This window comes from Triticum urartu, chromosome 4A (genome assembly GCF_056163025.1).
Source record: "Triticum urartu cultivar PI428250 chromosome 4A, HENAU_Tu73, whole genome shotgun sequence".
NCBI classification, from domain to species: Eukaryota; Viridiplantae; Streptophyta; class Magnoliopsida; order Poales; family Poaceae; genus Triticum; species Triticum urartu.
Window position 1 is genome coordinate 397,398,048 of NC_141876.1, and position 14,752 is coordinate 397,412,799.

Sequence of the window (14,752 nt, forward strand, 5' to 3'; positions counted from 1 at the left end):
ACCAAGAATTTGATCCAGCAGCAGTCCGCAGAGCGGCTATCCGACTGACAAAGACGGCAACTGAGGGAAGGCGGCAAAGGAAAAATCCAAAAGAGCAATGAGCAAGAAAAGATAGAAGTCGGATGAATATTTACATAACAAAGGCCCTTGGCCGAACCTTCGAGCAGAAGTTCAAAATACACCCCGCAGGTGGAATTGTGCGAATTAACAAGTTCTTCAAAGACTATTAAAACAGATAAAACAAAGATAAGGTGGCAGCCGATAAGGTGGCAGCCTAGGAGGCGGCAGACGGGTTCGGAGGATCGGAGGAGACGGCGGTGTTGGATGTTGGGGCGGCCGGCTGGGCGGTCTCGGCTTGATCACCTCCGGCGGCAGTCGGCTCGGGCGGGCACGGCTCGTTGCTGGAGGCGCGGTCGAGCTGAGGTTGGTCGTCCGCTCCGTCTTCCGGTGCCTCCGTCTCGCTTCCGTCCTCCGCCTCGTCTTCCTCCTCGACGCTGGAGCCTATCACCTCCGCCGAGTCCTCGCCGTAGTCTGGGTTCATCCCAAACCACTCCGGCGGTACCTTCCCACCGTCTTCAGCCCGCTCGGGGACAAAGATGCTGGTGTCGGTGTACTCGGCGATCGCCGCCGCACGCTTGACAAGGGCGTCTTCCGCGGCTGCCAGCTCCGGCTGGGCCTCTGACCGGAGTGTGGCCAGCCGGTCTAGGTCCAGCCCCGGATACCACGCCTTGACAAATTCCATGGCTCGGCGCGCTCCAGCCCAGGCCGAGGAACCCTTCCAGGCCTCAAGACGGCCAGCCGCGACCTCCAGCCAGTCAGCAGTCCGACTGGGGGTGCACGGAGCCTGCATGTCTAGCCAAAGGGCAGCGATCGTTTGGGCGCCGACACGTTGAAACCGGAGTAGCATCCGGTGGGCCGGCCACAGACGAGCCCCAATGCTCAGAATATGCTCGTCAAGGGTCCGGGGGGCATCGGCGGCGATCTTCGCGCCATCTGCCCTCCGCTCCTTGCGGTCAGCCTCGATAGCTTGAATGGCGGCCTGCGAGTGGCCGGGGAAGAAGTCTGCCAAGACGGAAAGAATGAAGAACAAGTCAAAAACCAGGAGTCGGCTCGACCTATAGTCGGTGGCTCGAAGAAGAAAAGCAAAGAAGCTCACCGTCGACGAGGTCCTCGATCTCGTGGAAGCCGGAGGCCAGCATTGCCTCCTTGTCAGTCCAGGAGGAGCACTCGCTTGCGAACTCGGCCAGGAGGGCGGCCTCCTCCTCTTCTGCCTCCTTTTGTGTCTTCTTAAGCAGCTCCTTCTGCTCTGCCAATTGTGCGGCCAGTAGATCATGCTCCGCGGCGAGCTTGCTGCACTCCTCCCCCTTGGCGCGCAACATGGTGTTGGCTTCGCTCAGCTGCTGTTGAAGAGTGGCATTGGCCTCTGAAGAGAAAGAAGAAAGAAGGCGTTAAGTCATTAACAAAGAAGGTCACCGGGGAGACCTGGCCCGACTGCTCAGCAGTCGGCCCGAATCTCGGGGACTACAGCCCGCGGGTGCGCCAGCGCGCCCCCGCAAAGAATAAAAATGACTCACTTCGGCTCTCCGACAAGTCGACGGTCCGCTTGCCCAGCTCTTCAACGTTGCGGTTGAAGGCAGTGACACGGAGGTTGTGATAGTCCTGCGACAAGTATTTCAGACAAAAGTTAGTACCTGGAACTCACCAATTGGAGTTCCAGGCCATCTGCTCAGCAGCCGGCCCAAAACTCGGGGACTACACCCAGTGGGTGCACTGGCGCGCCCCCACAGAGAGGAACAAGAAAACAAAGACAAAGGAGAAAGCATACCCGGATGGCTGCCCGCGACGCCAGGTGCGCCTTGGTGCAGTTTTGGATAGCGTCGCTCTCAGCTCGCAGCTTTGTCTGGACATCCAGAAGCGCCTGGTTCAGCGGGCCCGTGCCGCCTCCTCGCACCCACCCAATGGGCGCGGCACTCGTCACTTCGGCGTCTGGGAACGTCGAGCTAGCGGTGCCGGTCTCCAAGGGGCGTGGCGCCGAAGTCGCCTTCTCAAGACGGCGGCGCATTGGCGAGCCGACTTGAAGGAGTAGCCTTGCCACGGCCTCGTCTTCAGTCAGCGGCAAGGGCGGGTCCGCCGGCTGTTTTCCTTGCGCGCTCCTAGACGGGGGGGCGGCGGTGGCGGCACGACCGCGTCCGGCATGGAGGCGTCGCCGCCGCCCCTCTCCACGATCGGGAACTCGCCGCCGGCTTCCCCTGACTTCCCTGTGAACTCCGTGGGCGGCGGCGCAGAGTTCAGAGGGGTGACGAACACCGCCGACCGCCGGTGCGCGACTTCCTTAGCCTGCCGCCTTGCCGTGACGGTGGCCTCGACCTCCTCCAGCTTTTTCAGGGCGGGGGCTTCCGCCTTCTCGGCCTCCGCTTTCTTCAGGCGGGCGGCCTCTTTCTCCTCGCGCTTCTCCTGCGTGTTCTGCTCTGTCGCTTCCCGGAGGTCGGCGGCGGGGTCAATCCGCCGACTAGTGGCAGACGTCTCCGCCGACCCCATAACGGAGGCGGCAGCAACCCTCTCAAGAGTGAGGGGAGCCCTGAAGCGAGGGAAGCATATGAAAGACTCAGACAAGATCAACAAAGAGAAAATAAAGATAAGGGATGGAGGCGCTTACGCAGAGACCAGCGGCGGCTTCTTCACTTCCTTGCGGAAGCGGTTGGCTTTCGCGGCCGCCTCTTCCCGCTTGGTCACGGCGGCTGCTCCCTTAAACTTGTTCGACCGGCCACCAAGTGTACTCGGCCCGGCCCGGCGCTTCTTCGCGCCGCCTTGAGCGTCCAAGACGGCGGAGGAACTCGCGGTTGGCTAGCCAGCCTTTGGCTGGTGACGCGGGGCGACTTCCCCCTCAGCATCGTCATCAGGCCAGTCGGTGAAAGTGGTCGTAGGCCTGGAGCCGCCTGCTTCTCCTCCTCCTCCCTCGGCGTCGGCCTCCATGGCCGCCGCCCCCAAGTCAGGATCGTCGACGTCGCTCTCCCCCCGATCGGGGACAAACTGACGAGCCGGCCCCGTGGTGCCGGCCGAAGGAGGGACAAGAGGGTTCTGATTCAAAACAAAAACAGTCAGACTGGAGAAGTCGGACTTGGCAACAAAAGAAACAGAAGAAGAAGGAAGACGACTTACAATAGGCGGGGGGTTGGCGCGTGAGTATGGCTCCTTGCCGAACCGCCAATCCACCGAGAGACCGCAGTTCGCGATGTAGTTCACCGTGTCCGCCACCTCTGCGTGAGGCATGTCCTTGGAGCACATCCGACTCGGGTCTCGATGACCGCTCATCTGGCAGATCAGGTGAGGTCGTCCTTGGAGTGGAAGGACTCGGCGCGCCACGAAGGCGGCCAGCAAGTCGGCCCCGGTCAAGCCCTCCGACTGCGTCAGCACTCGGAGTCGCGCGACGGCGGCGGCACCAGCAGGAGACAACGTCCTGGCTCGGTGTGACCAGCTGGGGAGCCTTCCAGCCGGCGCGCCGACTTCGTAAGCCGGCAGGTTGACCTAGTCGCCTTCTGGGGCGACGTTCTTCACATAAAAGTAGGACCGCTGCCACATCTTCACCGACTTAATCAGCGCGATGGTGGGAAACAGATTGTCGGCCACTGATCTCCGCATCATGATAAACGCACCGCACTGGGCCGGCACGCCGGTGACGTGTGTGCCAAGCTTGGACTGGAAGAACTCACCCCAGAGCTCGATGGTGGGGAGAACACCGAGGAAGCATTCGCACAGGGTGGCGAAGGTAGCCAGCAGCACCACCGTGTTCGGAGTAAGGTGGTGTGGCTGGAGCTCGTGGAACTCCAAGAAGGAGCGGAAGAAGCCGCTCGCCGGCAGCCCCAGGCCGCGCATAAGGTGCGAGCGGAATATGACCCGCTCGCCCTCCTCCAGCGCCGGCGATATTTCCCCCTCCGGCGTGAGGCGGACCCGCACTAAGCCCCTGCCGGGCAGCCGCCGTGTCTTGCGGAGGATCTCGACGTCGTCGTCATCGACCTCGGAGCCGTCCCACACTCCGGAGCACACAGCAGGAGGCGCGGCGGCGGAGGAAGAGCTCATCGCTGCGGGCGCGGCGTGGTTCGGAGCAGAAGCGGCGAGAGGAAGAAGAAGCAAGAAGGAGCGAAAGGGAGTAGGGAGGATGGGCGCGCGTGCTTCGCTGCCCTCCTCCCCCCGCCTACTTGTAGGCTCATGGGCTGAGAAGCCGAGGGGGCAGTCGTGGGATTAACTGCGCCCAGGACCCCACGACCCCCACGATTTACCACACGAAGTTACTGCGTGCAATAACCTTGCGGGAACCCCAACCGTCCGCACGGCCACAACGGATCTGTTCACATGCTGAGGCACGGTAGTGGTGGGCTCCGCCTATAGGCCTATCTCGTCGCGCGCGTGGGTGGGCAGACTAGCACAGCCACATGGCACCTCGCGACGGATCCACAACGGGCGGCAACCCGGAGGCTTATCAGGCACGCCGCCTGGACTCTGCCGCGACGTTCAAACTTTTTTAGGGGCAAGTCGGCCTTAAGCAAGTCCGGCTCCAACTAGTCGGCTTGACAGAAGATGGCTAGTGAGGCCCAGATCCAACCGCCGGAAAGAAGCTGTTGAGGCTCCTCGACATATCGCCCTTGGTGCCCCACCAGCTTCGGGGACTACTGTCGGAGTAATGGGCCATAGGCAGGCTAACCCAGGCCCAGAACCTTTCAAGATATCGGGGCAGGCTGCACCCCTCAAGACCCCAGGACGAAGAGCCACCTTCTGAGAGTCGGCTGCGAGGCAGCCGACTGCCCACTCGCGGCCGAGTCTAGAGGACGACTTCGGGATGAGCCGACTCCTGACTGGCGACTTCCAGAGAAGCCGGCCATGGGGAGTCGGCTCGCGACGCCAACAACCCCCATGCCCTCATAAAGAGGGACGGGACGGGGAGTGGCCACAGTAAGGTCCACTCCCACCACTTTTCCAAGGGCAGGCGTGGCCACAGTACGCCGTACCCGCGGAGATCTCCGCCCGGTGCGACACTGTTGCCATGCCGGCCCTGACGTCAGCCCCAGTGGGCGGAGTCCTGTGCCCACGACGGCCTGCCGGTACGACCCAGGGATGACGGGTCCCACCAGTCGGCGGGCGTACGGAAGACGGCGAGAGCGCCACCAGTCGGCCCAGTTGGGAGTCGGCCCCCAGGAGTCGGCCGGCCCCTCCCATGGGCCCCACGCGCCATTAACCAGACACGACAGGGAGTGGCAACAGTGATCGCCCGCCAGATGTCGGAGCTGTTGCCATGGCCCCATGACCGAGCTCGCGTCATTAGAAGCACGACCACAGTAATCTGCCACCGGCAAGACCCGCCCGTGGCGGACGCGGCATGTCGGCTCCGTACCAAGCTAGTCGGCGGGCCCCAGGAGTCGGCGGATAAGACGGCGGCCAGAGAGACTGACGGCTGGGCCCGCGTCCAGCCGGATTACCATTGTACCCCTGGGGGGTAGGCCTATATAAACCCCCCAGGGCACCCATGCAAAGGGTTGGAATCCATTAGCACTAGACCAGATCATATAGGAAGGAGAGAGCTAGCCTTGCCTTCTCCTACCTCCAGGAAACAGCTCAAGGAGAAACCATGTACACACTTTGCCATAGTGATCATGCGGAGACCCCGCAAAGCAGCAGTAGGGGTATTATCTCCACGGAGAGCCCCAAAGCTGGGTAAGATTCGCCAGCGTGCATGCCTTTGCCTTATCCCATTTCCAGGCACCGGCGACGTTCTACTCGCCCCCACCATGATAAGCCATCCTTTGGCATATGTCGCACCCAATCCCCGACAAGTATTTGGCTCAAAGTGTTACATTCTTGACAAGCATCGTCGTTCTAAATTTGCTCCTAAATCTCACGAAGGTTTCCTACTTGGTTATGGTCAAACTCTCACACTTACCATGTCTACAACCATTTCACCCGAAAGGTTGAAGAGACGGTAGATGTGAAGTTTGATGAATCTAACGGCTCGCAAGTAGAGCAATTGACAATTGATGTAGGGGATAAAGATCCTTCGGAAGCAATCCAAGACTTATCTATTGGCAAGATCCGTCCAACAGAGGTGAAGGAGAGTACCTTGTCCGTCCAAGTGGAAGCTTCTACCTCACAACAAGGTGAACCAAGAGTCGACATGGAAGCATCCACGAGTGGGACACACCAAGATGAACAAAACGAGGAAGTACACCAAGATGAACCTCATCAACCTCCTTCTACACCATGACAAGGAAATGACAACGTCAACAATGAAGAAGGACAAGATGATGAAGAAGATGTTCCACCCCAAGCAAAACAAAATCTCTCACAAGTTCGAGCAAGAGTCGCTAGAGACCATTCCGTCGAGCAAATCTACAATGATATCCAAACCGGGAGAATCACTCGCTCTAAATCTCGTCTGGCTAATTTTTGTGAACATTATTCATTCATCTCTAGTATTGAACCTATGAAGGTTGAAGAAGCATTGGAAGATCCGGATTGGATAAATGCCATGCATGAAGAGCTACACAACTTTGAGGGAAATCAAGTGTGGACATTGGTCGAGAAGCCCGACAACAACCACAACATCATTGGTACCAAATGGGTGTTTCGCAACAAGCAAGATGAAGATGGTCAAGTCATCCGCAACAAAGCTCGTCTAGTCGCCCAAGGCTGCACTCAAGTCGAAGGTATGGACTACGGTGAGACATATGCCCCCGTTGCTATACTTGAGTCCATCCGCATCTTGCTTGCCTATGCTAATCACCTTGATATCACTTTATACCAAATGGACATTAAAAGTGCTTTTCTAAATGGTGAAATTGAGGAGGAAGCTTATGTTAAACAACCTCCTAGCTTTGTCAATCCTAAGAAACCCGATCATGTTTACAAACTTCACAAAGCTCTTTATGGTCTTAAACAAGCTCATAGAGCGTGGTACAAATGCTTGACCAAGTTCCTTACTGAAAAAAGGCTTTGAGATTGGAAAGATAGATTCTACTCTTTTTACTAAAAGGGTTAACGGTGAATTGTTTCTGTGCCAAATTTATGTTGACGATATCATATTTGGTTCGACTAACCCTCATTTTAGTGAAAAGTTCGAAAAGCTAATGTCGGATAAGTTTGAGATGTCTATGATGAGTGAACTCAAGTTCTTTCTTGGTTTGCAAATCAAGCAAACTAAGGAAGGCACCTTTGTTTCTCAAACAAAGTACACCAAGGACTTATTCAAGAAGTTCAACATGCAAGAAAGCAAAGGTATGAAAACTCCCATGCCTACTAGTGGACATCTTGATCTGACTAAGGATGGTAAACCGGTTGATCAAAAGGTTTATCGCACTATGATTGGTTCATTGTTATATCTATGTGCCTCTCGTCCCAATATTATGCGAAGTGTGTGCATGTGTGCACGCTATCAAGCGGCCCCCAAAGAATGTCATCTTAAGACTGTGAAAAGGATAGTGAGATACTTGATACATACACCAAATTTTGTCCTTTGGTATCCTAAGAGGTCTTCTTTTGATCTTGTTGGCTATTCTGACTCGGACTATGTCGGAGACAAGGTTGATAGAAAGTCCACTTCGGGTACTTGTCAATTTCTTGGTAGATCTCTTGTATCTTGGTCCTCCAAGAAACAAAACTCGGTATCCTTATCCACCGCCGAAGCAGAATACATTGCCGCTGGTTCATGTTGTGCTCAATTACTTTGGATGACCCAAACTCTTAAAGATTATGGGATCAATGTGAAACATGTTCCTTTGCTTTGTGACAATGAAAGTTCTATTAAGATTTCTCACAATCCCGTGCAACATTCTCGAACTAAGCATATTGAAGTTTGTCATCATTTGATTCGAGATCATGTTGCTAAAGGGGACACTGATCTTAAACATGTTCGTACCGATAAGCAATTGGCGGATATATTCATCAAACCGCTTGATGAGAAAGTCTTTTGCCGTTTGAGAGGCGAATTGAACATCATTGATGCTTTGAACTTGGAGTAGGAACTCCATTTGGAAACATGCAAGGCATGAATCTATGACTAATCCTTGATACTTCTTATGATGATATTCATATGTCTTGGATATACTTGCACCCTTGCATGCTATCTAACCCTTGTAGGTACTTGGATGAATCTAAATCTATGAGATTGCAACTCACTCACATCTTGAGCAATCTCTACATCACCAAGTCTCTACACAATGGTGGTTGATGACGAGGAAGCATGAAATCTTTCAACATATCCTTTGACAAATTCTATGTATCAAATTTCATGATTGTCATTTTGGATATACAAGTGCTCTTCCTTGCAAAGCTAACTCATGTAGGTAGATGAACTCAACTCCAAGTGGTGCTCCCAACCATTCTTGCGCTACATCAACCTTGAGCACCCCATGCAAGTTCAACTACATGATCAAGATCAACACCACCACCTAAGGTATGTCATTCCATCTTAGAGAAGCTTTACCTCAAGTCATAGGTCAAAGCAACTCAACAAGATGAGAATACATCAAATGCTTAAACGAAAAATGGTAACCCCATTTTGAGCTTAAATAATGAGTATGACTTATGATCAAGTGTTCTCACTTGACTCCTCAGTCAATATACTCTAACATAGGTGACTTTGTCACCGCCCAATTCTAGATGAAGTTCTCTAGTGTTTCCTTGAGTTTTTGCATTTGCAAACTTCATCTAGATTTTCTTTTCTCTATGTTGTTCTGCATTCCCTGCATCCAATTCATTGCAAATCTTTCAGTTAATTCCTTGCAAATCTTTGTGAGATCTTACTTGCCTAGTGAGCTGAGGTGACAAGTGTTCTCTCTATGTTGAACTCGGTCATACCAATCTGTCGCTTTCGGTCACACGGAACCAATTCGGTACCACCGAAGACTACAACTCGGTATCACCGATTTCACTGTAGAGAAGACAATTTGCCATATGTTCCTATAGTTTTATTCCAGCTCCACTCGATGATTCTTGTCCTCTACCAGCATCACAATCTATATGCTGCTTTGGTATGTGACTCAAGGACCAAACCTATTTTGACTCACACTCCAGAAGATCCCTTCTTGGAAATTGAAGTCAAAGGAGGAGAGAGATGACATCAAAGCTTATTCTCTTCAAAGGGAGAGAAAAGGAAAAATGGAGAGATAGGTACTCACTTGAAAGGCCCCAGATGCTTGGTGTTCAAGAGAAGAGAAGTCACATGTCTTTAAGAGGGGAAAGACATGTGTATGTTTACGTTTATGATCTGTTTCGCTCTGATTTTGTTTCCCTATATTCTCCCATTATCCAGTATAAGATTCAGGGGGAGAAAGACTGCTAGGGAAGGAAATCCTTGAATTCATTGCATATCTTTACCTTTTGGGGACATGCCTATATCAAATAGAGTACTCAGTACTCACTCTTTACATGTCATCCCAGTCTTGGTACTCTTGTGGTTTCTTTTGGTTGCTCTAGCTTGTAAATGTATCTGTGTTATCTAACCTTGTTTACTCAGGTTCATTCCTTCCTAAGCCAACTCAAGACCACAAGGTAATTATATGCATCACACTCATGTGCATGAGGATTTCTTGCTGATGTACATATTGTTTGCAAGAAGGACTCATGAGCATGTAGGTACATCTCCTATTTTCACATCTTTTGCTCGGATGCATATAGCCAAGATACATGTAACATATTGCTTACTCTGTCATGCCTATGCATTCACATGCTCTTATATTCCATATTTACATGATTGCATACATATAGGGGGAGCCTATGCATGTTTCATGTCTTTCCAAAGCTTTACTTGTTATTCTCTATATCTTTATCTAAAGCTTTGATGTATGTTGTCATCAATTACCAAAAAGGGGGAGATTGAAAGCACAAGTGCTCCCTTGGTGATTTTGGTAATTAATGTCAACATATCTCTTGTTGGACTAATGCTTTCATCTAGTATGTTTCAGATAAGTTGAACAATGGAGTGGCATGGACTAGAGGATGTGGAACCCTTTCGAGATGATAAGGACAAAGGATTGGCTCAAGCTCAAAGCTTGGGACTCTAATTTTTATATTTCAGTGATCCAAGATCACATTGAGTCCATAGGAAAGCCAATACTATTAAGAGGGGATGAGGTGTTGCTTAATGGCTTGCTTGCTCAAAGTGCTTAATGATATGCTCCACGACCCTCAACTACTTTCTCAATCCACATATGTCCCAAACCAAAAGTCAAACTCGGCTCTACCGAAATTTCCTATCCGGTGCCACCGAGTTCTCTTGACATAGCCACTGCCAGAAACCCTAATTAATTCGGTCTCACCGATGGGATCTCGGTCTCACCGAGATGGGCTTGCAAACTCTCTGTTTCCTATTGCATTAATTTCGGTCCCACCAAAATATGAAATCGGCCCCACCGAGTTTACTTGGCCAATTCTCTATTTAGCTTATTAGCAAAATTGGTCCCACCGAGTTTGTGTAATCGGTCCAACCGAGATGAGGCTTTACCCTAACCCTAGCACATCAGTCCCACCGAGTTGATCATGTCGGTCCCACCGAAATGCTTAACGGTCACATTATGAACTAAATCGGCCTGACCGAGTTTTATACTTCGGTCCCACCGAGTTTGGTGATTTGTGTGTAACGGTTATATTTTGTGTGGAGGCTATATATACCCCTCCACCCACTCTTCATTCGTGAAGAGAGCCATCAGAATATGCCTACACTTCCAACACACATTTTTTGAGAAAGAACCACCTACACTTGTGTTGAGGTCAAGATATTCCATTCCAACCACATGAATCTTGATCTCTAGCCTTCCCCAAGTTGCTTTCCACTCAAATCATCTTTCTACCAAATCCAATCCTATGAGAGAGAGCTGAGTGTTGGGGAGTCTATCATTTGAAGCACAAGAGCAAGGAGTTCATCATCAACACACCATCTATTACCTTTTGGAGAGTGGTGTCTCCTAGATTGGTTAGGTGTCACTTGGGAGCCTCCGTCAAGATTGTGGAGTTGAACCAAGGAGTTTGTACGGGGAAGGAGATCGCCTACTTCGTGAAGATCTACCCTAGTGAGGCAAGTCCTTCTTGGGCGATGGCCATGGTGGTATAGAAAAGGTTGCTTCTTCGTGGACCCTTCGCGGGTGGATCCCTCCGTGGACTCGCGCAACCGTTACCCTTCGTGGGTTGAAGTCTCCATCAACGTGGATGTACGATAGCACCACCTATCGGAACCACGCCAAAAATCTCCGTGTCTCCAATTGCGTTTGCACACTCCAATCCCATCCCTTTACATTCTTTCAACTTGCATGAGTTACTTTTCGCTGCTCATATACTCTTGCCATGCTTGCTTGATATGTATTGTGAATGTCTGAACTTGTGCTAAAACTCCACCTCAACTCAAAGAATTTGAAAACTGGAACTTTTCTTACTAAGAGTCTATTCACCCCCCTCTATACACCTCTTCTCGATCCTTTCACAAAGTTCTCTAGTCACTATCACCAAGTTACTAGAACTTCGTGATGAACTATAATATGCAAGGTATGACGAAAATGATTCCCAAGCTCTTCGCGATGCTGAAATCAGCGAAGGTAGAAATCAAGAAATAGCATCAAGTGTTGATGGTTAACAAGACCACTAGTTTCAAGAAAAAGGGCAAGGGAAAGAAAGGGAACTTCAAGAAGAATGACAAGCAAGTTGCCACTCCCGTGAAGAAGCCCAAAGCTAGACCCAAACTTGAAACTGAGTGCTTCTACTGCAAAGGGAATGGTCACTTGAAGCGGAACTACCCCAAATACTTGGTGGATAAGAAGGATGGCAAAAGTGAACAAAGGTATATATGATATACATGTTATTGATGTGTACTTTACTAGTGTTCATAGTAACCCCAGGGTATTTGATACTGGTTCAGTTGCTAAGATTGGTAATTAAAAACATGAGTTGCAAAATGAACAGAGACTAGTTAAGGGCGAGGTCACGATGTGTATTGGAAGTGATTCCAAGGTTGATAAGATCACCATCGCACACTCCCTCTACCTTCAAGATTAGTGTTGGACCTAAATAAATGTTATTTGGTGTTTGTGTTGAGCATGAATATGATTGGATCATGTTTATTGTGATGCAGTTATTCATTTAAGTCAGAGAATAATTGTTGTTCTGTTTACATGAATAAAACCTTCTATGGTCATACACTCAATATAAATGGTTTATTGAATATCGATCGTAGTAATACATATATTCATAATATTGATGCCAAAAGATGCAAAGTTGATAATGATAATGCAACATATTTGTGCCACTGACGTTTAGGTCATATTGGTGTAAAGCACATGAAGAAACTCCATGCGGATGGAATTTCGGAATCACTTGATTATGAATCATTTCATGCTTGCGAACAATGCCTCATGGGCAAGATGACTAAAACTCTGTTCTCCAGAACAATGGAGCGAACCACTGACTTATTGGAAATAATACATACCGATGTATGTGGTCCAATGAGTGTTGAGGCTTGCGGCGGGTATCGTTATTTTCTAACCTTCACAGATGATTTGAGAAGATATGGGTATATCTACTTAATGAAACACAAGTCTGAAACATTTGAAAAATTCAAAGAATTTCAGAGTGAAGTAGAGAATCATCGTAACAAGAAAATAAAGTTTCTACAATCTGACTGCGGAGGCACATATTTGAGTTACGAGTTTGGCCTTCATTTAAAACAATGTGGAATAGTTTCACAACTCACGCCACCTGGAACACCACAGCGTAATGGTGTGTCCGAACGTCGTAACCATACTTTATTAGATATGGTGTGATCTATGATGTCTCTCACCGATTTACCACTATCGTTTTGGGGTTATGCATTAGAGACAGCTGCATTCACGTTAAATAGGGCACCGTCTAAACCCGTTGAGATGAGACCGTTAGAATTGTAGTTTGGCAAGAAACCTAAGTTGTCATTTCTTAAAGTTTGGGGTTTGCTTATGTGAAAAAGATTCATCCTGATAAGCTTGAACCCAAATCGAAGAAGTGCGTCTTCATAGGATACCCAAAAAGAAACTGTTGGGTACACATTCTATCACAGATCCGAGGGCAAGATATTTGTTGCTAAGAATGGATCTATTCTAGAGAAGGAGTTTCTCTCGAAAGAAGTGATTGGGAGGAAAGTAGAACTTGATGAGGTAATTGTACCTTCTCTCGAATTGGATAGTAGCTCATCACAGAAAACCGTTCATGTGATGCCTACACCAACTAGAGAGGAAGCTAATGATAATGATCATGAAACTTCAGATCAAGTTACTACCAAACCTCGTAGGTCAATCAGAGCATGATCCGCACCAGATTGGTACGGTAATCATGTTCTGGAAGTCATGTTACTAGACCATGACGAACCTACAAACTATGAGGAAGCGATGATGAGCCCAGATTCCGATAAATGGCTTGAGGCCATGAAATCTGAGATATGATCCATGTATGAGAACAAAGTGTGGACTTTGGTGGACTTGCCCGATGATCAGCAAGCCATTGAGAATAAATGGATCTTCAAGAGGAAGACGAACGCTGATAGTAGTGTTACTATCTACAAAGCTTGACTTGTCGCAAAAGATTTTCGACAAGTTCAAGGTGTTGACTACGATGAGTTTTTCTCACTCATAGTGATGCTTAAGTCTGTCCGAATCATGTTAACAATTGCCACATTTTATGAAATCTGGAAAATGGAAGTCAAAAATGCATTCCTTGGTGTGTTTCTTAAAGAAGAGTTGTGTATGATGCAACCAGAAGGTTTTGTCGATCCTAAAGGTGCTAACAAAGTGTGCAAACTTCAGCGATCCATCTGTGGACTGGTGCAATCATCTCGGAGTTGGAATGTATGCTTTGATAAGGTGATCAAAGCATATGGTTTTATTCAGACTTATGGTGAAGCTTGTATTTACAAGAAAGTGAGTGGGAGCTCTGTAGCATTTCTGATATTATATGTGGATGGCATATTATTGATTGGAAATGATATAGAATTTCTGGATAGCATAGGATACTTGAATAAGATTTTTTTTCAATGAAAGACCTCGGTGAAGCTAGTTATATATTGGGCATCAAGATCTATAGGGATAGATCGAGACGCTTAATAGGACTTTCACAAAGCACATGCCTTGACAAGATTTTGAAGAAGTTCAAAATGGACCAGTCAAAGAAAGGGTTCTTCCTGTGTTGCAAGGTGTGAAGTTGAGTAAGACTCAAAGCCCGACCACGATAGAAGATAGAGACAGAATGTAAGTCATTCCCTATGCCTCAACCATAGGATCTATAAAGTATGCCATGTGTTATGTACCAGACCTATTGTATACCTTGCCATGAGTTTGGAAAGGGAGTACAGTAGTGATATAGGAGTAGATCATTAGACAATGGTCAAAATTATCCTTAGAGGACTAAGGAAATATTTCTCGGTTATGGAGGTGATAAAGAGTTCGTCGTAAAGAGTTACGTTGATGCAAGCTTTGACACCGATCTGGATGACTCTGAGTCTCGATCTGGATACATATTGAAAGAGGGAGCATTTAGCTAGAGTAGCTCCGTGCACAGCATTGTAGACATAGAAATTTGCAAAATACATACGGATTTGAATGTGGCAGACCCGTTGACTAAACCTCTCTCACAAGCAAAACATGATCACATGTTAGTACTCTTTGGGTGTTAATCACATGGCGATGTGAAACTAGATTACTAACTCTAGTAAACCCTTTGGGTTTTGGTCACATGGTAATGTGAACTATGGGTT

The 14,752-nt window shown here is 49.1% G+C and overlaps 1 protein-coding gene across 1 annotated transcript; it reads right to left on the bottom strand.

The window, feature by feature from the left end:
- Positions 1–274: 274 nt before the first annotated feature.
- Positions 275–850, bottom strand: LOC147975962 (uncharacterized). The gene has a single exon (XM_087519699.1). The coding sequence runs from the start codon at positions 848–850 to the stop codon at positions 275–277; it is 576 nt and encodes a 191-aa protein (XP_087375825.1).
- Positions 851–14,752: the final 13,902 nt, after the last annotated feature.